The sequence below is a fragment of the Diaphorina citri genome, unplaced genomic scaffold (genome assembly GCF_000475195.1).
Source record: "Diaphorina citri unplaced genomic scaffold, Diaci psyllid genome assembly version 1.1 scaffold1040, whole genome shotgun sequence".
NCBI lineage: Eukaryota > Metazoa > Arthropoda > Insecta > Hemiptera > Psyllidae > Diaphorina > Diaphorina citri.
This window is the reverse complement of record NW_007378470.1, coordinates 53,052-77,863: the sequence shown is the minus strand read 5'-3', so window position 1 is coordinate 77,863 and position 24,812 is coordinate 53,052. Positions and strand designations below refer to the sequence as shown.

The following is a 24,812-nucleotide window of genomic DNA, read 5'->3' as shown; positions in this document are numbered from 1 at the left end:
CTGAATGGAATTGATTGATTAATAGATAATAAATATCACTTATCTCCTTTGCATTCTATTTTTCTAAAAAGAGGGGAAAAGAGCACCGTACTTGCGCACAGATAGCTTTATTTTCTTCGAAATTTCCGCGCGATTTTGAAATCGTAGTTTGGGAAGAAATACGCTAGAGTGCGCTGTACGAGTAAGGTTCGTCCACAAGTAGGTACGTATCGCAAGGGGGACCCCTAGCCTATAGCATGTGGAATACACCAGTTCCCGTTCCCCATGGATCTATGAAGTTAAGCAACGTTGCGCATGGTTGGTATCCGGATGGGCGACCATCTAGGCAATAGCGTGTTACCATTCTCAGACTGGGTGAGATTGATGTAAGTAGGTGGGTGGTTTGTTGCCAAATGGAAAGTAAAAACCCCATCATAAAAAAAAACTTTGTAAGTTACACAGTAGAACCATGTAGGATGTAGGTACATAACTACATACCTACGTACGTACCAAGCAAAAAGAGAGAGAGAGAAAAAAACTACCCATCTAAGAACAAGGAAATAATAATAATAATAATAATAATAATAATAATAACATTTTTTTTTCATAATCATTGTATAAACAATGTATTTGTTTCAACAACAACAATTATGTTTGTATGATAAATAAAGATTATTCTCAGTGGGTAAGACACAAAATGGGGTACGCAAATTTATCGTGAACATGGAAAAAATATACATAATTAATAGGTAGGTGTGTGAGGAAAATAAATTATAGACTCTTGAATCTGAGGTATGAACCTGCCATAGACCAATGTTAAATGCTCAAGGCATTCCAATGTCTACTTTTGGAGCTCCCAGGTAGATACCTAGCTTACAATACCAATCTTCAGGTTTGATCTTAGGCCAGATTAAAACTATCATTAATTATATTACGTAGGTAGAGGTGCAATAGTCCTACATACTGGACTCCGCACACGGGAATTTCGTCAGAAAAGACAACCATTTAATTTAAATCACTGAGGCATGGAAGTAATACAACTAATACATATTAGGTATTGTGGAGAAAAGGTCATGATTATAATTCCTATAGGTAATTAAGGATTAAGGGATATATAAAACAAGAAAAAATAGCAGTGTCTACTTAAACTGTCCATTAATATCTCAATAATCCTAAAATCCAATGTTTACCTACCATGCTGGCACCGGTCGCTATGCGCATTTACATGTCATAGCACTCATACTACTCATTTTCCTCACGAGGCTGAGTGGGCCCCGTAACGGCCAGTCACGGAATCAATCATTTGCATGATACAAATTTCTTGGATTTTCCTCACGAGGCTGAGTGGGCCCCGCAACAGCCAGTCACGGAATCAATCATTTGCATGATACAAATTTCTTGATTCTCAATAATCCTAACAACCAATGTTTACCTACCATGCTGGCACCGGTCGCTATGCGCATTTACATGTCATAGCTACTATTTCCTCACGAGGCTGAGTGGGCCCCGCAACAGCCAGTCACGGTATCAATCATTTGCATGATACAAATTTCTTGACCCTCGAGGGGTTACCTACCATGCTGGCACCGGTCGCTATGCGCATTTATATGTCATAGCTACTCATTTTCCTCACGAGGCTGAGTGTGGGCCATTGTTCATACAACATTTGGACTGGCACCGGTCGCTATGCGCATTTACATGTCATAGCTACTCATTTTCCTCACGAGGCTGAGTGGGCCCCACGCAATAGCCAGTCACGGAATCAATCCTTTGCATGATACAAATTTCTTGACCCCGCCGGGAATCGAACCCGGGTCTCCCGCGTGCAAGGCGAGCGCAGTGACCACTATTTATAAATAAATAAATTCATTTAGTAGAATACACCTTGTTTATTTTGCTGGAATAGACCCTTTACCAAAGGCTCTCATATCTTTTTAAAGTTTATGGGTGAATCAAGCTAAGGACGGAAATTTCTAGACAATCTTTGAAAAAAAAAAAAAAAATCCTCATAAAATTAAAATTCCGGGATTAAATGTTAGGAATCTGCGAAAAAGCATTAGCAAACAGTATAACAGAATAAGTTTGAGCTCTCTTACCTCAGCCACATTCTTATATTGCACTTTGAGCTTGCCGTCGGCCAATTTGGTGACGCTCAGGGGCAGACACTTGTGCAGGAAATGAACGCCGCCCTCCGCCATCTCCTCACATATCAGCTTGGCCATCTGCTGATCGAAACCGCGCAGTGGTACAGATCGAATCATTACGGTAGCGTTGAACCCGAGCCCGTTCAGAAAACCGGCACACTCCAGCCCTGAGAAATAAAGATATTAAGTTTTTACTATCTATTACTACAGTATAAGTTTTTATATTAGATTCCAGCCCTGAGAAATACAGGAATAAAGTTTAATATTTGATACCTGCCCTAAGAAATACAAGGATAAAGTTTTATATTAGATTCCAGCCCTGGGAAATAGAGGAATAAAGTTCAATATTAGATTCCAGCCCTGGGAAATAGAGGAATAAAGTTCAATATTAGATTCCAGCCCTGGGAAATAGAGGAATAGAGTTCAATATTAGATTCCAGCCCTTAGAAATAGAGGAATAAAGTTTACACTAGATTCTGATCCTGAGAAATACATCGAGAAACAATCAATAAAAGAGGCCTGAGAAATGCAGAATTGGAGTGCACTATAAATGCAGGAATGAATATTCCAGCCCTACACCGGCTACGAGACCGAGGCAGGCTTTCATAGCACCTGCTTTGGAAGACGGCTTAGCTTCTTTGGCAACAACCAAGTCATGGGCAATTGTTTCTGTATCACTGAGGTTTGTTTTAGTTTCTACATCGACGTTTTTACCGGAGTCAACCTTGTCTTTCAAGTTGCCTTTGGGAGCATGTTCTTTATGATTCCTCTTGTTCATGGTTTCAGCAACTTTCTTTTGTGCTTCCACATTTTCTTTCACGTTTTTGCTTCGTCGCGGTCGTGGTGTAACAGGTTTTTTGATCTCCAGTTCTTGTTCTTTGCCCAATTCTTGTTTTTCAACACTTTCACTGGTTTCATTTGCTCGATCTGCATTTGTTTCATCTCCTTCCTCACTAGGAACATCTTGGGAGCTATCTTGGACATTCTCAAATCTCTCACTCTTGGGTGATTGTTCAGCCAACTTTTCACAATCTTTGTCAATCCGTTCTTTAGGAATTTCCAGTTTGACGGCTCGTTTTAAGTGAGCTTTTCTTTTGGCAGTCAGAGACCATTTTCGCCGTTTCTTTTTGACCAACGTGGTCCTGGGTTTGACAGGTTTCTCATTGGCCTTGTTGTCTATCAAACTATCATCCATATCTTCATAGGCATCATCATCTTCTATTGAGTTGAGAGGTGAGTCTATGATTTCATTGGGTAAAGGAGGGTCTGAATTAGTAACATTAGAAACAATCTCATCAATTTCTTTAGAAGGAATTGTTGGAATGGTGGCATTAATTCCAGCATTGTCTTCAATAGGGAGGGTTGGACTAGTAGTATTTGTGATGGACATTTCTTCCAAAGGGTCATTCCGAATTGTGAACCTTGAGACGGGTGTTCTTTTAGGATGTGTTGAATGAGTGACATTTCTGACATCAGATTTTTCTACTTTTTGAATTGTGTCCATTCTTTGAGTCACTTGCTCTTCTTGAGCTGTGTTCATATTCTGGACAACTTGTCCAAGTCTTTCCTTGCATTCTTTAGAATCAGACTCTATTGTACTTGGTACAATAAGGTGCTGATTAAATTTAGGAGTGGTATCACAGATAGAATCAGTCAATATTTGGGGTGAATAGGTTTCAATTGTTGAACATTGGGGTTTGTCTTGGGATTTGGAAGTGCTTGGTTGATTGATATAGTTGGGATGAGAGATTTCTGGAACAATCAGAGACCCATGACAAGGGTTGATTATATGTTATGTAGAAGGATTTTTTTTGCCATTCCTTTATTCTGTCCTTATTTCCTCCTCTTTCTTCTCCTCTTCCTCCTTTTCCTTTTCTTCATCTTCTCCTCCTCTTCCTTCCTCTCCTTTTCTTCTTCTCCTCTCATTATCAACTTTCTCCTCCTTTTCTTCTTCTCCGTTTTCCCCTCTCTTCATTTCCATCACCGCCGGATTCCACTCTAACTACAGCAGGACTGTGGTGTCGGATCCTCGCCTGATCGTTTGGTGATGGTAACACGTGTAAACTCCTCGGCCAGGGTCGGATGAATGCCTACCGTCGACTCGAGCGTCTCGAACGTTAGACCGCACCTGAGAATGAGAAAGAAACATCATGTTGTTGTTTACTAATGCAAAGGAATTGATTATTATGTCATTTTCCTACGCGCGTCCCAATAAGCTAGAGTAAAAATGCAGTGGAATCGACGCAAAAGACTTGTTTATCATAGTTAAAGCGCCTAGAGGAGGGGAAAAGTGTAATATTGTCGAGTTCCAACACAGACCTCACTTCAATCAGTTTAAAATTCAAATTGGCGGCGCGTCTGCCTTGTAAGTCCTAGGTCGCGGGTTCTGTTCCCCCCCGGGCAATCTTTATTCTAAACAGATAACGTTCGTCCTCGGTTTCGGGACGATAAGACATCCCTTGTTACAGGTTACAGTTTCATCTAATAAACCTCTAATAATAGCATGTACTCAACTTCTTGTTCTTCCTTTTCTTCGCCTTTTCCCGTGTACAGACTGGGTCGGCGTTTTTCGTCAGCCCTATCGTGATCGTTTTTGAGCTGACATTTGGTTTTGGCTACAAAATTTTACAATAGCAAGGGAATTCAGGCTGGTATACTCTCTGCTTATAGTCCCCTAGCTAGACGGTAGTGATCTACTCTCTGTTTAACGTCCCCCAGCCACACACTCTTCTAGTGTTAATTTAGTAAAATATGAAATCAAAGTTCAATTTACTCACTTGACAGCGGCAGCATAACCCTGAATAACTTCCCCAGCGTTGGGGCCTATGAAGTGCATGCCCAGGACTTTCTGCGGAGCGGCCCTCTCACAGACAACCTTCAAATAGCAGCGCTGCGGGTTGCGTTGGGGAATAAAGAACTCGGTAGGTTTGTAGTAGGCGTGATAGATCTGAAATGAAGGGGCAATATGTTTATTTGAAGGGGCAATATGGCGTTTTACTTTTTGAATGAGCAATATTATGTTTCGCAGTGTTGAGGATTGCATTGGGCAACAAAGAATAGAACGTGTAAGGGTGACTTTGTCATGGGCGTAACCAGGGGGTTGCCCATGGGGCCCGGGCCTTCTGTAGAAGCTACGTTCTGATAGTCCATATTATTACCGTACCGTACGATAATACAGAATTGTACGATAATAGCCAGTGTCTACGTACCTCTAAATTATCCGCGCCGTACAATTCTTCCGCTTTCTCTTCGCTCTGTAGAAGCTACGTTCTGATAGTCCATATTATTACCGTACCGTACGATAATACAGAATTGTACGATAATAGCCAGTGTCTACGTACCTCTAAATTATCCGCGCCGTACAATTCTTCCGCTTTCTCTTCGCTCTGTAGAAGCTACGTTCTGATAGTCCATATTATTACCGTACCGTACGATAATACAGAATTGTACGATAATAGCCAGTGTCTACGTACCTCTAAATTATCCGCGCCGTACAATTCTTCCGCTTTCTCTTCGCTCTGTAGAAGCTACGTTCTGATAGTCCATATTATTACCGTACCGTACGATAATACAGAATTGTACGATAATAGCCAGTGTCTACGTACCTCTAAATTATCCGCGCCGTACAATTCTTCCGCTTTCTCTTCGCTCTGTAGAAGCTACGTTCTGATAGTCCATATTATTACCGTACCGTACGATAATACAGAATTGTACGATAATAGCCAGTGTCTACGTACCTCTAAATTATCCGCGCCGTACAATTCTTCCGCTTTCTCTTCGCTCTGTAGAAGCTACGTTCTGATAGTCCATATTATTACCGTACCGTACGATAATACAGAATTGTACGATAATAGCCAGTGTCTACGTACCTCTAAATTATCCGCGCCGTACAATTCTTCCGCTTTCTCTTCGCTCTGTAGAAGCTACGTTCTGATAGTCCATATTATTACCGTACCGTACGATAATACAGAATTGTACGATAATAGCCAGTGTCTACGTACCTCTAAATTATCCGCGCCGTACAATTCTTCCGCTTTCTCTTCGCTCTGTAGAAGCTACGTTCTGATAGTCCATATTATTACCGTACCGTACGATAATACAGAATTGTACGATAATAGCCAGTGTCTACGTACCTCTAAATTATCCGCGCCGTACAATTCTTCCGCTTTCTCTTCGCTCTGTAGAAGCTACGTTCTGATAGTCCATATTATTACCGTACCGTACGATAATACAGAATTGTACGATAATAGCCAGTGTCTACGTACCTCTAAATTATCCGCGCCGTACAATTCTTCCGCTTTCTCTTCGCTCAGTCCCACACAGCCGTACTCAAGGGGGGTGAATACTGTAGTGGCCACGTTCTGATAGTCCATCTGTGTGGTGCCGTTACCGTAAAGGCGGGCCGCGAGGAGCTTACCGGCCTGAACTGCGACGGGCGTCAGTTCTGGCTTCTCCTGGAATAGAGGAAGAACAGGAAAAGGTGAAAACTAGAGGAACACGCGAGAATAAAAAAAAGGGGATTTGAATTGTGTTAAGCACAAATGACGGTCACAAATGTTGTTCCCCGCTTAATAGACTACATTAAATTTTATGACTTGACTTAGACTCGAACCACCAACCTTCAGATCCAAAGTCCAACGCGTTAAGAACTGCACCACTGAGGTTGGTTACATAGGTTATTTCTAACTGCTAAAGAAATCGAAGAGACAAGGAAGACAGGATAGGAGAAACCCAGCTGTTCCGAGAACGAACATTATCCCATCAGGATAAAATCCGCCCCAGGCAGGAATCGAATCCGCGGCCTAGCGCTTACAAGGCCGAAGCGCTACCAACCAAGCTAACTAGGCTGGCTGCAGTATTTGAATCTAATTTTACGTCATTAAGTCATTACTTAAGCAGTCCATTCTAGGGAGGTAGTGCGTCACGCCAAGTCAATACTCACATGGAGTACATCGCCCACGGCAAACACATTGGGTATGTTGGTCTGTTCGTTATCCGAATCTATCTTGGCGTTCTCCGGGATAACTTTGACGCCGGCGTTACTCACGGCAGGTGGTATCCTGTCACAAATTGACAGTCATGTAACTCATTCTCATTCAAACACAATTACTCAATCAAAACACAACAACAGCTCCATAGGTATCCATATCCATTGACTAACAATTTAACATCTATGATTCTAAGATAGCTAGGTATCTCTAACAATTTAGCATTTATGACTCTAAGATATCTACTTGCACCTACGTATTTTATGAACTATGCTATACAATAGATCAGTTGCGCTTACTTGGGTGATGTTTCAAAGTCATAGAGGAGATACTCACGGCCGTTTCCTCTGTGAGGGCGCGACGGCCGATGGCCATCAGCACTGTGTCGTACGTGTCCTCGAATACTTTGTCCTGAAAGGGAGTAGAATGGGGGTTAGGGGAAAGAGCTATAGAGGAAAAGAATAGACCTTTTATTATTTACTCAAGTTATGTTTAACAATGGATTCTTACAACCGTACAAAGGCAGAGAGAGATCAATGGATACATACAACACAAAGATACAACAGGAACTAGCAGAAGAAACAATGCTAAACATGACCTAAGTGAATAATATTTACAAAGAATGTCTAAATAAATTAATTAGTTCATAGATAGTAGCACTTTGTTTATTTTGCTGGAATAGACCCTTTACCCCCAGTCTAACCAAAGGCTCCTATATTTTTTCTTTCATTTTTTTTTTTAGATAGGTACTATAAAATAATAATAAAGGAAAAACTCCCGTCAGTAAAGACCTTAGCAGTTACTGTAAAATCTCTCTTGGAAATAAAAGAGATTTTGATCAATAGGTATTTGAGAGAAATACCTTGTTTAATCGATATCAAAATAATGTTAAATTTCAATCATTAAATTAAGTAGGTTCATGTGCTGCTGTACTTCTAACACACAAAATCATTATTCGTAGGTAGAATTCATATCCTACTCAAACTTATTCAAAGCTGTTACAATGTACAAAATCATAGGTACCCTACCTACTTAATGTACAAAATCATAGGTACCTGCCTACCTAAGTACAGAGATGTTACAATGCACAAACTCATAGGCAGGTGGTATCCTGTCACAAATTGACAGTCATGTAACTCATTCTCATTCAAACACAATTACTCAATCAAAACACAACAACAGCTCCATAGGTATCCATATCCATTGACTAACAATTTAACATCTATGATTCTAAGATAGCTAGGTACTATCTCTAACAATTTAAGATATCTACTTGTACGTATTTTATGAACTATGCTATACAATGGAGCAGTTGCAAATGGGTAAAAAATCTAAGGGTTAGGTGGTAGAGAACGCCTAAGGCGTTAACCTCGCCTAGTGGTTGCCTTCCACTCAAGAGTCTATTATTATTATTATATTGTTTTATTATTTGACCAGGAACTTCCTAAAACAAGTCCATACATCTCACATATGGCAAAACAGGTAACTGGAGAGATATGTACATACGGTATGTAGTGAATATGAGGTATACAACAGTCGTGTGTACTTTGTTAATTTAATTCACATACCAATCCCAAGTTCCTCCATTTCTATCTATCCATCTACTTAGCTCTGAATTTTTTATCTCTATCTACAGTTAGCTGTGTTCAAGAAGGTTCTCTCATCTTGTTAAATCCAGTTTTTCAGTATAGCAACTTCTTTCATGCAGCCAACAGCTGTTTGTAAATGCGCTTTACAGGGACTATAGTGCAAACTTTTTAGGGGTTTGACAGAGGGAACTGTAAATGCTGGGATCTTATCGTCCCGAAATCGAAGAGAGACGGTAAACAGGATAGTAGGGAAATCGAACCCGTGACCTAGCGCTTACAGGGCGGGTGAGGAGAAGTTGAAGATGGATTTTTGGAGTGAAGTGATGGAATGGTTGAAAATCCATTGAGTCTCATCACCTCCAAGAAAAATCGCGGTCAGTTTCTAGTTCTACATTGACTTAGCCCCATTGGCGTGCTGTGTTACTCCCTTTGGATTGTTGGAACGATCGTCAATGGAGCAATGGACACCTTTACATTCACTGGAGCAGTTGCATATGGGTAAAAATTATTAATAGATGGTCGATTCCTGTGTAAAAAGTTGGGAAAAATCCAAGTCTGAGGTCAAAACTCCGAAAAAAAAAAAAACTTAGTTATCAAAAACACAAAATTTGACGCCGCGGGCGAATTTTTTGAATATTTTGGTCTACAATAGTAAGAGAAGCAGACTTGTCAAAGGTGTAATCTTCAGGGCCGCAGGCGAAACTTTTCAGTAAGTTGTATGTAACCTGTAGCTTGTCATGTGTCAGTTTTTTATGTAATTAAATACGTGTAAAAAACGAGTATAGTTATTCCCCCTATATATTTCTTTAGAACATAAAATGACAGCGCCGCGGGCGAAATTTTTTTCGAGAAAATTTAAGTAGCTCCTTCAAGGTTGCATACTTTTTTTTACTGACCAAAGTCTTTTTCACTTTTTATAGGCCTTTGAAATATTCCCAAAACTTCAGCGCCGCAGGCGAAATTTTTGAGAGATTATATGTTGCCCCTTCATGGTTGCATACTTTTTTAATTGAAATCTTTCTTTGTCTTTTTTTAATTTTTTTGAAAAAAGCATTTTTAAAAAAAGCATTTTGGCTCAAATGTAAAATGGGTCAAAAAAAGCATTTAAAATGTAAAATGCAAAATGCTTTTTCAAAACCAATTTGAAATGTAAAATGTAAATGTACATTTTACATTTTGCATTTTACATTTTCCATTTTGCATTTTGCGGTTTGCACATCTCTGTACAGTTCCCTCTATCAAACCTCTAAGGGAAGGGAGGGGGGGATGCAATAGAAACCTGTTGAATTCATCACTCTCAGCGAAAGTTTAACGACGTCACAAAATTATAGGTACACCATGACGTCACAGTATTCTACCCACAACTATGACGTCAGAGATAGCACCTGGCTGAGTTTCTTCAAATTAAATTGATCCCAAGGGAAACCTAGACCCTCGACAAATGGAGTTAGTTACATAAACGAATTTCGACATTGGACGACATCAATGATTCAAGTAATTACTGACGTTTACTTACTTAGTAAACTGTTAGTATAATGGAACAACTTGTTCTAAGCTGACAGTCTAAATCAAGCACTACTTATACTTGATACTTATAGGTAATTAAGTAGTCATCTACTCATCACATTAGGAGGCATGGATTAATCACTACACCAGAATGGGGAAAATCTGATTACGTCACAGAATTCTGGCTACATTCATGACGTCATTGTTGGATAATTTGCCTATGAAATGAATTCAAGTTAGAACTTAGCTTTGGCGATGTTTTATTGTAAAATAAGATATACAGTATACACTAATTACACTATACACATTAGTATCAATTCAGCAGCCTCTCACACTCACACTGTATAGTTGTGCGACTTGGGTCTCTAAGGCGCGTTTCACATTAGACGCTCGACTTTTCAGGCTGGTATGTTCCAGTTCAAAATCCCCCAGCCAGACTAAGCTGGTCTACTCCCTGTTTAACGTCCCTTAGCCAGACTAGGCTGGTCTACTCCCTGTTTAACGTCCCTTAGCCAGACTAAGCTGGTCTACTCCCTGTTTAACGTCCCTTAGCCAGACTAGGCTGGTCTACTCCCTGTTTAACGTCCCTTAGCCAGACTAGGCTGGTCTACTCCCTGTTTAACGTCCCTTAGCCAGACTAGGCTGGTCTACTCGTTTAAAGTCCCCAGCCAGGCCTTATTTCCACTCTGTCATACCTGTAAATCCTAGTGTACACCTCTCAACCTGCACGATTACACAATATGATGTAACCACCAAGCGCAACATTCCACCACAGAGTTATAAATATACCTACACTATTTACTTAGTACAGACAGGAGAGTGTGTTGATTTTTTAAAAATTGAGTTTTTTTTTTCCAAAAATTGCAGGGTGAGGGCTAGGGGGGGGGGGTTAAAAAAGCTGCTTGTCCCGTATTTTCATCCAAAATCCCGTTTTTTTTTACGTTTTATCGCTTGTCCCGTTTTGGGCTGAAAATGATCTGGCAACCCTAGTATGTAGGTATACCTACTTGTTTTGGCAGGCAAATGGCACATTTTCATACTTAATTAATTCAAAGACAATACACCAAAGAGATGAGAAATTATGACGTCATCGCCTACGGGAGCGTATGCCGTGACGTCAAAGTTCACGATTTACCGGTATTTTTAAATCGATTTATCTCGGTATATAGAAGTCGTAGAAGAAAAAGAAAAATTCCGTTGGTCCTCATTTTCCTGCTCTATGACTTTGAAACATCACCCAAGTAAGCGCAACTGATCTATTGTTTCTAGAACCTAGGGCCCACTATTACAAATTATTACAAGTGTAAAGTGAGGTGTTAGGGGGTTTCTTCGTAAATATTACACCAGATTTCACAACTTTTGGCGAAGTGTTACGTTCCCTCTACACTAGTGGAATCATTACCAGAATGAATCATTACCAGAATCAAACTTCACAGCTATAGTGGAATCATTACCAGAATGACCTCGAGCCAGAAACCAGAAACATGGGAATTTCTGGTTCCCTCTTGTGCTTATGAGTCAACTTATGACTCTAATGAGTTACGTATATTTGCTATGGGCTAGATATGACTGTGCTTTAGCATGTCTCTCCATAGTATGCCGAGAGGCGAGTGAGGTATTCACGCGGCCTTGAAAAGTTTTGCAGAAGAGTGATTCTTATATTTTGCCGATTGATTTAACATTGAAACGCATTGGTGGAAAAATGGAGATTTTTTTTTACAAACGGAAAGAGTAGAGCGCGTTCTAGGTTAATTGCATAGCGCAGAAAATTCAACAAACGAAGTGAATTCCAAGATTTAAACTCGACAATTTTGCGATGAAGTTTGTCTGTTTGTTCACATGGGCAATTTTCGAAACGATTAGTCAGATTTTAATGAAATTTGAAGGAAAAAATGTTAAAGAAAGGGTTAGAATTTAGATGTCACCAAATCACCATTAAAAGCGAAGGGTTACCACATGGGCAATTTTCGAAACGATTAGTCAGATTTTAATGAAATTTGAAGGAAAAAATGTTAAAGAAAGGGTTAGAATTTAGATGTCATCACCAAATCACCATTAAAAGCGAAGGGTTAGAAGTGTGTGGACTTACAATACATAGCTGGTATCACATAGGAACCACTTATAGCAGCCAACATTTTGATATATCTGATGAAGAGTAGGGAGTAGAGACTTTTGAGAACCCCTTACACTCAAAATGCAGAATTTCGTAACTTTTTAAGTTTGAAAAACTTCCAATAAACGGCGAAAAACAAGATGAAATTTGAATTATTTTCTGTCAAATTCCGAGCAAAGGTGCATTAAAAGAAATTGAAGATTTAAATAACAATAATAAATAATAGAATTCAACACAATATCGACATTATCAATTTAAAATTTTATTGACATAAATTCGAGCTACACATTATTATTTATATAAAATTAAATTGATAATAAATATCTATTGTGTTTTAAATAAATAAATGTAACTATTGGAAGTAGTATTTAAAGTTTCGTAAACAAAATCAATATCTTTAACTTTAAAAACGAATTGGAATTAGTTAAAAATATATTTTTGTTTGATTACTTTATTTAACGAAATATGACAAATTCTCATAAACAAATCATAAATAAACAAATAAATAGAATAAAATTAATTTTCTTTTATCAAAATAAATTAAAAAAGAAAGGATTCACACCAAGTGAAATTAATGTTCACGATTTTCCTTCGAGGAAAAATTTCCTCACAATTTTTATTATCATACGAGAGATACCCGCGATTACGAAACAAGATAATTGACCCGCAATTATCACCACAATATGATGATTAGGTATATCTACACAATATGACGATTATTAAACCCGATTGGAAGTTGAGATTCTACAGTCGAGAAAGAACTTAACTGACCGCTTCATTTGAGGATATCGAGGTAGATGGGTATAATGCATTGAAGTACATAAATAGTATGGTCATATAGTGGGTACAATGCATTGGAGTACATACCTAGTTGTGTATAATGCATTAGAGTACATATGTGAAATGCATATGGAGGAGGTGGTATCTATCATAGTCTCTATTTAAGAACTACATTCGTACAGGGTGGACGAAAAGTTCTTCTACATTCTGTCGATTCTAACCCATAGCCCGTCTCATTGACCCAAGACCCACTTAAACTGGGGGTGAGATTATTGTAAGGAGGTGGGTAGGTGACCGAATAGAGGGTAAAACCCCCGTTCCAGCAGTTTTACAGCGACGTTAAACCTCTATCAAACCAAAAATACTTTCTCACGATCTATTCGAGGTACACCATAAAAATACACTGGCGCATATCCCACCCTTGCGGAGCGGAGAGACAATCATTTAGGAAACCTGTATGGGTGATTGGGGCCCCAAATGTAGTAATTTACTGAAAAGATATTCGCCTATAATTTTGGAGCATCCATTTTGGAGTCTTTGGGGATAGTCCCATGGGGTCCGCAGGAACATTTGGGGACATAGACGACAAAAAGTCTACTCCCTGTTTAACGTCCCTTAGCCAGACTAGGCTGGTCTACTCCCTGTTTAACGTCTCTTAGCCAGACTAGGCTGGTCTACTCGTTTAATACGTTGAGCGCCAAGCCATTTTTACATGGGTGCTCGCTGATACCCATGGAAAAAGTGGAAATTATCGCGTGGTACCAAAAAAATTTTATGTCAATTTTAGATGTGTGAGGTGTAAAAAATAGATAATGTACACAAATTTTCAAAGTCCCCCAGCCAGGCCTTGTTTCCACTCTGTCATACCTGTAAATCCTAGTGTACACCTCTCAACCTACACGATTACATAATATGATGTAACCACCGAGCGCAACAACAAGCTAGCTTGGAGTTTTCCTTTATAATTGCTCAAATTAAACACGAACAAGGATTCAGGAAATACATCTCAAGTCATTAGAACAGAATTACAGGGTGGAAAGAAAAACTAAAATAGGAACAAATGATTTTTTCTTTTGTTTTTCTGGGGGGAAAAGTATAAAATCTATAGTAAAGTTCGATGCATGATTATTGTAATAGCACCTAATCTTTTTTCAGTTTGCACCTTTAATAAGTTAGACTTTTTCATCAATTGAAAGAAAGAAAAGGCTTGTTTGAAGAGGTTTGATTAAGGGAACTGTAACTGCTAAGGTCTTATCGTAAAAAAAGTCATATCAATCAAGTAAATGTCTAATTTTTTGCCAACATGTATGACAGGCGGACCTGATCAGGTGTACCTGATAGTGCGTGGCTGGCCTTATACCTACAGTAATAATGACAAAATGAGCTAGGTATAATTTAGAGTGATTGATATAGTAATAATTATAGCTAATAATAACTGTCATAATAATACCTAATAATAATAACAACTGTCATAATTATTTCAATGTAACTATGAAGAATGCACCTAGTGGGATCTTGATATGAAACAAGCTAAGATGGAGGGAAGATGGTGAAAATCAAGGTCATTCTAGTACTAAGTAAGTAAGTATGTATGTATGTACGTATGTATGTATGTATGTATGTATGTATGTGTGTATGTATGTAAGTAAGTAAGTAAGTATGTATGTAAGTAAGTAAGTAAGTAAGTACTAAGTAGGTCTAGGTAGGTACAAGTATTTGTTTTATGAAACATGTAATAATCAACGGGAAATCTCTGTAAAATATATCTGAATGAATTAACTACTTTCCCACAAAAAAAAAAAAAAAAAAAAAAAAAAAAAATCCCACACTGAACAAATGAAGGAGCACAAAGAAGGAAGTGTCCAAAATGAGAATGAGACACCTATAAAATGGACAGCATTAAGCAGAAAAGAACCATCCGTAAGGGAAATTGCTGTATGGATGGATGGTCCTTTCCTGTTCAATGCTGTCCAAATATGTCTCAGAAGTCCGTTTCAAACACCTTGAGAAGGCCTGCTTAGTTAGCTTCAAGGGTATCGCGTCTGCCTTGTAACCGTTAGGTCGCGGGTTCGATTCCCGCCCGGGGCGGATTTTATCTCGCCCAAAAATATATTCAAAATAAGTCAATACCTTCTGGTTCATCAGTCAGCTTCAATTTCCCGAGCAAAAACATAGGGGAAAAGTAAGCCAAGAGAGCTAGGTCACAAACAAAAAAAGGAGACAGATCAAAAACACACCACACACTAGAAAACCAAAAAACTCACAAAATAGGACCGAACAAACTTGGGGCCGAAAATTAAAAGCTCTTCAGTCTTCAAAAAATCCCACGCTTTCCAAGTTTTCCCACTGATGAAAACTAGAAATTAAGTTTTGGAGAAAAAACACACACACTTTCAAGTTTTCCCACTGATGACTGGAATTTTAAAACTTTTAAAAACTTTGAAATTAAAAACTAAAAGTTTTTGAAAGAAGAGACCGACACAAAAGGTCTCTCCAAGGATTCAGATCAAAATGACGAGCTCTAAAGGACAAGTATGTCAACTACCCGAAAACAACAAACAAACACAAAAAACAAAGGAGCTGTTTGAAACAAAGTTGTCAGACAAAGACACAAACAAAATATTTCTCACTGATAAAGAGGGGGACGTGATAAAGAATACTTCTTTATTTTGAGTAAAAAGAGAAAGATCTGAGTAAATTCCTTTATCAGCCCATGTGATGTTAAAAAATATGGATCTAATTAGATATGAACAGCCTATGGAATGAAGGATGAAGGGCTAATTTCAGGACACATAGGATAATAGTTCTGAAGGATAATAGCTTAATGACATCTAATTTCACGAAATGAACTGTTCCACTTTCCTCGAAAATGTGACATTACAACAATCATAGAATGGTCGTGCAATGTTTTTAAAGGTTTCCCTTCTGTATTACCTGTTACATCAGAAGGAAATCCCAACTTTATGAGATGTGGGCTTAGAGAGCGCGGCCAAAAAACGTACTTACAGATTTGAAAAATTAGGTATAAAAATGATGATTACCAATTTTCTACCAATTGATAAAATTGTATCCCATCTTTTTTCCCATGAGCTCTTCATTAGATGAAGGACCTCCCTGACTGACAATGTAATGGGCTCTTCAAAATGTAGGTACATCATAAATCCCCTCACTCACAGACTCCATGCACCCAGCCCCCCTGACACTGATTAATTACAGTGTGTAACAACACTCTATGGCCTCCTGCCCCCTTACAGTGTGTAACTACACATGGCCCCTGCTTCCACCCTCTTTCTCTTCAAACTATGTATTAAATTTTCTGGCTTCCCCTCACAGTAGATTTAAGTTACATTTTCTAATCTCATCTCAGAACACATTTCGTACAGCCAGAAGAAACTAACCTTGCCAGTCTAGTTAGCTTAGTTGGTAGAAATTTTGTTAGAGCTCATTTTGAGGGAGATTTCTTCAGTGGGAGATTTTGTAATCGCGCCAGCCTAGTTAGCTTGGTTGGTGGCGCGCCTGCCTTGTAAGCGCTAGGCCGCGGGTTCGATTCCTGCCCGGGGCGGATTTTATCCTGATGGGATAATGTTCGTTCTTGGAACGGCTGGCTTTCTCCTATCCTGTCTTCCTTCTTCTCTTCGATTTCGGGACGATAAGACCATAGCAGTTACAGTTCCTTCTGTCAAAACCTCTAAAAAAAAAATAACCTTTGAGTCAGAGGCACAAAGGTTAGAACACAGTGGACTTTGTATTTAAAGGTTGATGGTTCGAATTCAAAGTCATCTATTCAGTTGAATGACAATAGTGACAAGCAGTCATACTTAACACAAGTGAAATTCCTCCCTCTTTCAAAGGAAAGCCAAGGAAATAATATGGTGTGATGTGATACAGGTCAACTGTGTACATTCTCATTTAAATCCTACAGCCAATAAACAAGTGATTTAAAAAAAAAAAATCACTCATCGTTAGCAAGTGTGAACAACAAGAAAATATTTGTCTTGACATCTCATCATAATCTGCCTTGACCTTTGCCCCTTTTTCTCACTCCACTTCCATTCAAAAAAAAAAAAATCACTCATCGTTAGCAAGTGTGAACAACAAGAAAATATTTGTCTTGACATCTCATCATAATCTGCCTTGACCTTTGACCCTTTTTCTCACTCCACTTCCATTCACATGATTAGGTATTCATAAGTAATAATATCACATGTGATAACAAGATAACATTATTGATAATGTAAAGTACCTACTTATAACAATAACACATTATCATTATGAATGAATATCAACTGTATTACCTATATACTTAATGTGATGTACCTGCTCTGCACTGTGCAAATTTGCTAATGGCCAAATACACTCATTCTTGATTTAAAAAAAAAAAAATAAAAAAAACTAAAATGCTTCTTCTCTTTTTTTATATATTTATTTTGTGTTGGTTTAAAGATAGAACATGGTGGAGAGGCTTTGTTCACAGTCGACCCATTTCTGGAACAACCTAAGATTTGATGATTCATTTTGTATTTTGTCTTCCTTTTTTCTACTGAAAAACTTGAGGAGTGGGAATCTCTGAGGCCTCTTTGCTCAATGGTTTCAATAAATGGTCACAAACAATACAAGAACCATGACTTTTCATAAGAAAAATAAGTAATCATGTGCTGATTTGCTTTGTTGAAAGTGTTAATTTATATGGGTTACTTCATAGATACACACCTAACTGCTTGAACATAATATGCCGATTCGGTGTAAAATAAAATCAAATAACATGATGTTATTTCTAAAAACTAGCAGTAGAAATGGTGCATTTTTGGGTCAAAAGATGAACCTCCCAGGTCTTTGATTTAATTACTTAATAGATATGCTTATCTAAAGCTAGCAGATAATGGTAAAAAGCCCCACAATTCCAACAGTTCAAGGTCTCATGCGGAAAATCATTTTCTTGAATTACCAATTTTTCTAACTGCTACATACAAGTTGCATAAATTTATCCAGAATGAACTTTTTCAAGTCACCTGAGAATATCAACCCAAAAAGACATCACTGTTACTGCAATGACAAAAAATGTCAATTTAAAAATAGAAGGTGTACAAAACATTTCAACTTACATGACAGAAATTTTGAAGAGTTAGATTCCTAGCATTAACGAGGGTGTGTGGTGTCTTGTGTCTTATACAGAGTGGTCGTTTTTTTTTTCTTTCTAAATATTCAAAACCATAAATCAGGAGGTCAATATAAGATCTTTTTTGTTTCAGGCGGCCCTCAACGCCGCTACCCGGTCGCTCAGTATCGACCTCAAGGGAGATAAAATCATCGCCACAGCCATGCACCCTGGCTGGGTTAAAACAGACATGGGCGGTTCAAATGCTCCCTTAGAGGTGGGCGCCGCAACGGCCGGCATAATTCAGTTCATACAGAGCCTGGGGGAGGCACACAATGGCGGCTTCTTCGAGTACACAGGAAAAGCGATCAAGTGGTAGTCGAAATATTGTATAGACCAGTGGTTCTCAAACTTTTTTTGCATGGCGCCCCCTTTGGGCATATTCTCATTTTTTCACGCCCTCCCTGATCTGTCTCCACGCCCCCCAGTTTGAGAACCTCTGGTATAGACTATTAGAACCCTTTAGAGCTTCGCACACAACTTATACCTAACTAGAATTTAGATTAGATTATACCGAGGACTCAGAGCTTAGCACAAAAGCTATACCAAAAGGCCTGTTCCCACTTGTCGTTCGGGAAAAAAAAAAATCGTAGAACTCAGAACTACGCAAACAATAAGAGTTAGAAATGTGCCTTGTTGAAATAGTTGGTGTTGCACTCAGAGTCATACAAGATTGAACAGAAGTTCTTAAAAGTTTCAATGTGATGTTAAACACCATGGCTCAAAGGGTTTTAGATAATTTTTGTTTAGATAACTAAGTCTATGGGATCATTTTAAACTAGAATTTTTTGAAAGAAAATTATTATTAAAGATAGTTGAACTTAAGTGTTTGTTTCAAAACAGTCCAATTGAATTTAAAATGATTACAAGTCCAACTAAGTAACTTTAGAACAACTCAAGTAGGTATGTAGGTATACCTACTTGTTTTGGCAGGCAAATGGCATATTTTCATACTTAATTAATTCAAAGACAATACACCAAAGAGATGAGAAAAAAAATCAATTACATTTCTAAGCTTCCAGTGTTCTTTTCAGTGAATATCAAATGATTTGCTAATGGTTATGTAAGCATAAAATGAGCATTAAGCTTGTGTAAATATTGTAAATTCTATCATTCCAACAAGACCACGAGGAAGACTAAAATTGGCAAAATTAATCAAGTGGCAATTTAATCAACCTAGGAGGCAAAAATGAGCCTGCTTAGATAAGTAACAATCAAATCAATTGATGTTCGATGTTCTTTGGTTTAGTACTTGAACAATAAAACATAGGTAGGTAATTGTGAAGGTATGAAATAATGTCAATGAAAGTACAATGTCTTTGTGTCTTTTTAGTCAAACTAACAAGCTATTGGAAAAAAACGGCAAAATTAATCAAGTGGCAATTTAATCAACCTAGGAGGCAAAAATGAGCCTGCTTAGATAAGTAACAATCAAATCAATTGATGTTCTTTGGTTTAGTACTTGAACAATAAAACGTAGGTAGGTAATTGTGAAGGTATGAAATAATGTCAATGAAAGTACAATGTCTTTTTGCGTCTTTTTAGTTAAACTAACAAGCTATTGGAAATAATAGAAAGTAAAAAATACTGGCAGGGAAAGGTTGCATTTTGATGAAGGCAATAGTTTATCATTTTGTTTAGTAAACATTTACTGATAACAGCTTCTTAATGGACAAGAAGATGACCCTTATCAGTGTGTAATCTGCAGTTTAATGTGGGGAAAGTGAACTTCACAAAGGAAAACTGTACTTATAGTGCCTAATGGATCTATGATATAATCAACTTTGAATTACTTTTCAACAGTTTGTTATGTAATCTTCACTTGAGAACCGGATTGAAAAAAAGAAAAATCAGACAATAATTTTTTTTAAGGTTACCCTTATTTTGTTTACGTTTTTTTCTTTACATAACAGTTCAGCCATTTTTAATTGGGCAGGGAAAGGTTGCATTTTGATGAAGGCAATAGTTTATCATTTTGTTTAGTAAACATTTACTGATAACAGCTTCTTAATGGACAAGATGACCCTTATCAGTGAGTAATCTGCAGTTTAATGTGGGGAAAGTGAACTTCACAAAGGAAAACTGTACTTAGTGCCTAATGGATCTATGATATAATCAACTTTGAATTACTTTCCAACAGTTTGTTATGTAATCTTCACTTGAGAACCGGATTGAAAAAAAGAAAAATCAGACTAGAATTTTTAAGGTTACCCTTATTTTGTTTACTTTTTTTTTTCTTTACATAACAGTTCAGCCATTTTTAATTGTTCGAATAAAAGAATAGTTTTGTCACTTACCTTGCTGTTTCTTATATTCGGGTGTGTTTAATTTGATTCTTTTCATAGTGAAAGTTTTCTAAAATCAAATAATAATGAAATCTATTCTCATCACTGGATGTAATAGAGGTCTGGGCCTAGGAATGATCAAAGTTTTAGTTGGACTTGGAAATAATCAGCCTGCTCATATTTTTGCAACATGTCGGAATAAAGACAAGGCCGTAGTAAGTTCAAATGTTCTGACAATTCTTTAGGAAAATAGAAAATTACTTACATATCGGTGCCATTATTCGGTTATTTTACGATATAAAATTAATTTAGAAAAAACTTCGGAAGAGACAGCGGAATGCAAGTGAGAAATGTTTTTTGGGAGAAGACTTTTTCAAAAATCCGTATGAAAAATTTCAAGTCACGAAGTTTTGTGCTCGTTGAAATGGAACAACACAGCACAGACCTCTTTATTGGAGGGGGGTCTCAGAAGTCCGTTTCAAACACCTTGAGAAGGCCTGCTTAGTTAGCTTCAAGGGTATCGCGTCTGCCTTGTAACCGTTAGGTCGCGCGTTCGATTCCCGTCCGGGGCGGATTTTATCCCGCCCAAAAATATATTCAAAATGATTCAATACCTTCTGGTTCATCAGTCAGCTTCAATTTCCCGAGCAAAAACATTGAGAAAAAGTAGGCCAAGAGAGCTAGATCACAAACAAAAAAAGGAGACGGATCAAAAACACACCACACACTAGAAACCCAAAAAACTCACAAAATAGGACCGAACAAACTTGGGGCCGAAAATTAAAAGCTCTTCAGTCTTCAAAAAATCCCACGCTTTCCAAGTTTTCCCACTGATGAAAACTAGAAATTAAGTTTTGTGGAGGGGGAATGTCCTTTCACTTCTCCTCCTAGATGAGGCGATTTTTAGTCCGTCCTTCCTTTATTATTACAATAGTATTAATAGTAATAAAAAGGGACGGACTATTTATTGTATTCGTTTTTTCGTTTCGGAGTCGTCTGTCTCTGTGTCTGTCCCCATAGAAGGACTTATCCAAACCTGGTCGACCTATATATCAAATTGAAAGTCTTTTTACCAGGAACACGAAAGTGGTGGTGCAAATTTTGTCCAGAGAACCATAAAGTCAAAAAACCAGAAAAATGGTTTTTGGGGGATTTTTTCACATTTTCTCACACAAATGAGTTCTGATCTTGAAAATTGTCGCGACGACCTATGAACTCAAAGTGAGAAAGACCGCGAAGCTCCGGGAGCGCCCAGCGCGACCGTAAACAAAGGAGCGCGAAACGCGACCGCATGCACAACCGTGCGAAGCCCCGGGAGCGCGCAGCGCGACCGTAAACAAGGGAGCGCGAAGGGCGACCCTATGCTCAAACTCGCGTAGCCCCGGGAGCGCGCAGCGCGACCGTAAACAAGGGAGCGCGAACCCTCCGGGATTGTTTTAGAGGGATGTCTTCATTCAACGTCTTCGCGAAGCCTCCGGGATTGTTTTAGAGGGATGTCTTCATTCAACCGGAACCGAATTTAACCCAATCTTCACTCAATTTGAAAATTTATTTCGTCTATCTGACAAATGTAATCAATAAGTACCTAGCTAATAAACCGAAACTATCTTTCCCTTTTTTTCTCCCCCCAGGAATTGCTAGCTTTGGCACAGCAACACTCGAACCTACACGTGATTGAACTAGGTAAGTATACTTCTTCCAGCATTGAAGTAGGTAAATAAGTAGCAATGAAGTAGGTAAATAAGTAGTAATGAAGTAGGTAAATAAGTAGCAATGAAGTAGGTAAATAAGTAGTAATGAAGTAGGTAAATAAGTGGCATTGAAGTAGGTAAATAAGTAGCAATGAAGTACCAAAATACCAAATACATGAGACCTTGTTTAGACCGCGGGAGTAGAGTATTATGGTCAGTCAGCTAATTTTCGCACTCCTTATGGCCAATCAGTTGAATTTTGTGTAATCAGTTTTTTAGGTATACCCGAATTTTTAGTCTCATTTCGGCAGTTTAAACAGGGTGTATTCTATTCAATTCTACCATGTATCTATAGATTAGAACCAAAAAATAATTGAGAAATCACATTGATTGATCTCAGGTACCATAAGCTTTGTACGAACCAATAACCAATACAGTATTCAGTTCTATGATTCAATTCTATGTTGGGTTGGATGGCAGAGATTGCCTAAGGCAATAATCCCGCCTTTTGTTAAATTTGTACTTTATGTATTGTATGAATTTTCAACAATAAAGAGTTTATTATTATTATTTCTTCCCAGATGTCACGGACTTTTCCAAACAACAGGACGTTCTGTTCAAGGATATCTCCGACGTTGTTAAAGACCAAGGCCTCAATGTTCTCGTCAATAATGCTGGCATAGCCGCCAAATTTACGAGGCTAGGCCTTCTCAAGCCGGAACAAATGACGGATCACTTCCTAGTCAATGTGACAGCGCCGCTCATGCTGACCAAAGTAAGAAATTTAATAGAACCTTGTTATTCCTGTTCCTGTGTGAAGACTGCAAAATCCCGTTACCTCAGTCAGCATCGACAGTATAAACATGAGGTGTAATTTAATATCCGGAGGTTTTCCAAGTTCCCTTGATTTTTTCCTCTATGGGAGTAGTAGCGCGAACACACTTGCTGCCATTTGGCCGCTGATGTATTTTCAATAGTTATCTAAAAGAGGGCCTCTCGGTGATATTTTGTTATTTGTGTGATGAAAAAATTCCAAGAATTAAAGAGTCTGAATTAAAGAAAAAATTCCAAGAATTTCTTATAAAAGGGAGAGGTTTTCATACATGGGTTTATGTGGGTAAACACCATGGAATATGTTTTGGCAGCCAGGGTGTTGAAGTATCTCCTTGGCGAAATTACCACAGAGGTCGATAATGAAATACGACTCTTCTAATCATTTTATTTTTGTTAATTTCAGACGATGTTACCCCTTCTGAAGAAAGCTTCTGAGGCCAACAGTGCGGCCCCTCTGGGCAGTAGTAGGGCTGCCATTGTCAATGTAAGCTCCATAATGGGATCCATAGAGGATAACACTCAGGGGGGATTCCATCCGTATCGCTGTAGCAAGGTAAGTAAATTACTAACGGGGCGAACTTTATTCTAAAAAATATTAGATAGTAATAGCGACAAAAAATGGCAGAGATTGCCTAAGGCAATAATCCCGCCTTTTGTTAAATTTGTACTTTATGTATTGTATGAATTTTCAACAATAGTTTATTATTATTATTTAAAAAAGGACGGATTTCATCGTCGAAATATATACGTGTATTTCCCTTTCAGAAAACTGTCCGCTGAAACACTGGAAAATTGACCACTCCTCCAATTACTTACCATTGTAGCAGTGGTTAATTTTCCAGTGATCAATGATTCTGATCAGTTTCTCGAAGCATTACCCGAACCCACAAAAAACATTACCAAAACCACCCGAAAACAAAGATCCTCATTTATTTGAGAGTTTGACCACGTATTTAAATCTATAGTAAAGTTCGATGCATGATTATTGTAATAGCACCTAATCTTTTTTCAGTTTGCACCTTTAATAAGTTAGACTTTTTCATCAATTGAAAGAAAGAAAAGGCTTGTTTGAAGAGGTTTGATTAAGGGAACTGTAACTGCTAAGGTCTTATCGTAAAAAAAGTCATATCAATCAAGTAAATGTCTAATTTTTTGCCAACATGTATGACAGGCGGACCTGATCAGGTGTACCTGATAGTGCGTGGCTGGCCTTATACCTACAGTAATAATGACAAAATGAGCTAGGTATAATTTAGAGTGATTGATATAGTAATAATTATAGCTAATAATAACTGTCATAATAATACCTAATAATAATAACAACTGTCATAATTATTTCAATGTAACTATGAAGAATGCACCTAGTGGGATCTTGATATGAAACAAGCTAAGATGGAGGGAAGATGGTGAAAATCAAGGTCATTCTAGTACTAAGTAAGTAAGTATGTATGTATGTACGTATGTATGTATGTATGTATGTATGTATGTGTGTATGTATGTAAGTAAGTAAGTAAGTATGTATGTATGTAAGTAAGTAAGTAAGTAAGTATGTATGTATGTAAGTAAGTAAGTAAGTATGTATGTAAGTAAGTAAGTAAGTAAGTACTAAGTAGGTCTAGGTAGGTACAAGTATTTGTTTTATGAAACATGTAATAATCAACGGGAAATCTCTGTAAAATATATCTGAATGAATTAACTACTTTCCCACAAAAAAAAAAAAAAAAAAAAAAAAAAAAAACCCCCACACA

The 24,812-nt window shown here is 37.9% G+C and overlaps 2 protein-coding genes across 4 annotated transcripts in view; one reads left to right on the top strand and one right to left on the bottom strand.

The window, feature by feature from the left end:
* Window positions 1–3,988: 3,988 nt before the first annotated feature.
* Window positions 3,989–12,341, bottom strand: LOC108252951 (thioredoxin reductase 1, mitochondrial-like). The gene is made up of 6 exons (XM_026826970.1): window positions 12,296–12,341; window positions 7,451–7,557; window positions 7,066–7,173; window positions 6,389–6,577; window positions 4,901–5,070; window positions 3,989–4,251 (listed from the first exon to the last, which is right to left on the bottom strand). Exons 1-6 carry the CDS (start codon window positions 12,339–12,341, stop codon window positions 4,122–4,124), a joined length of 750 nt encoding a protein of 249 aa, XP_026682771.1. The 3' UTR covers window positions 3,989–4,121.
* Window positions 12,342–20,277: 7,936 nt separating this feature from the next.
* Window positions 20,278–24,812, top strand: part of LOC103513868 (C-factor) — an 11,348-nt gene continuing 6,813 nt past the window's right edge. For all 3 annotated transcript variants that reach the window (XR_003392801.1, XM_026826969.1, XM_026826968.1), the window contains exons 1-4: window positions 20,278–20,754; window positions 22,171–22,222; window positions 22,812–23,005; window positions 23,468–23,617. Coding sequence is in view for 2 of the 3 variants with exons in the window: in XM_026826969.1 (XP_026682770.1) it covers window positions 20,626–20,754; window positions 22,171–22,222; window positions 22,812–23,005; window positions 23,468–23,617 (525 nt within the window). In the remaining variant the exon portion in view is untranslated. The remainder of the gene's footprint in view (window positions 20,755–22,170; window positions 22,223–22,811; window positions 23,006–23,467; window positions 23,618–24,812) is intronic.

Excerpts from the sequence above, each read along its gene's own strand:
- LOC108252951 (XM_026826970.1), bottom strand. The coding sequence starts at position 12,341 with ATGTTGGCTGCTATAAGTGGTTCCTATGTGATACCAGCTATGTATT. Across the intron at positions 7,174-7,450 it reads GCGCCCTCACAGAGGAAACG|GCCGTGAGTAACGCCGGCGT; the intron begins GCCGTGAGTATC and ends AGGATACCACCT. Across the intron at positions 4,252-4,900 it reads GGTTATGCTGCCGCTGTCAA|GTGCGGTCTAACGTTCGAGA; the intron begins GTGAGTAAATTG and ends TCTCATTCTCAG.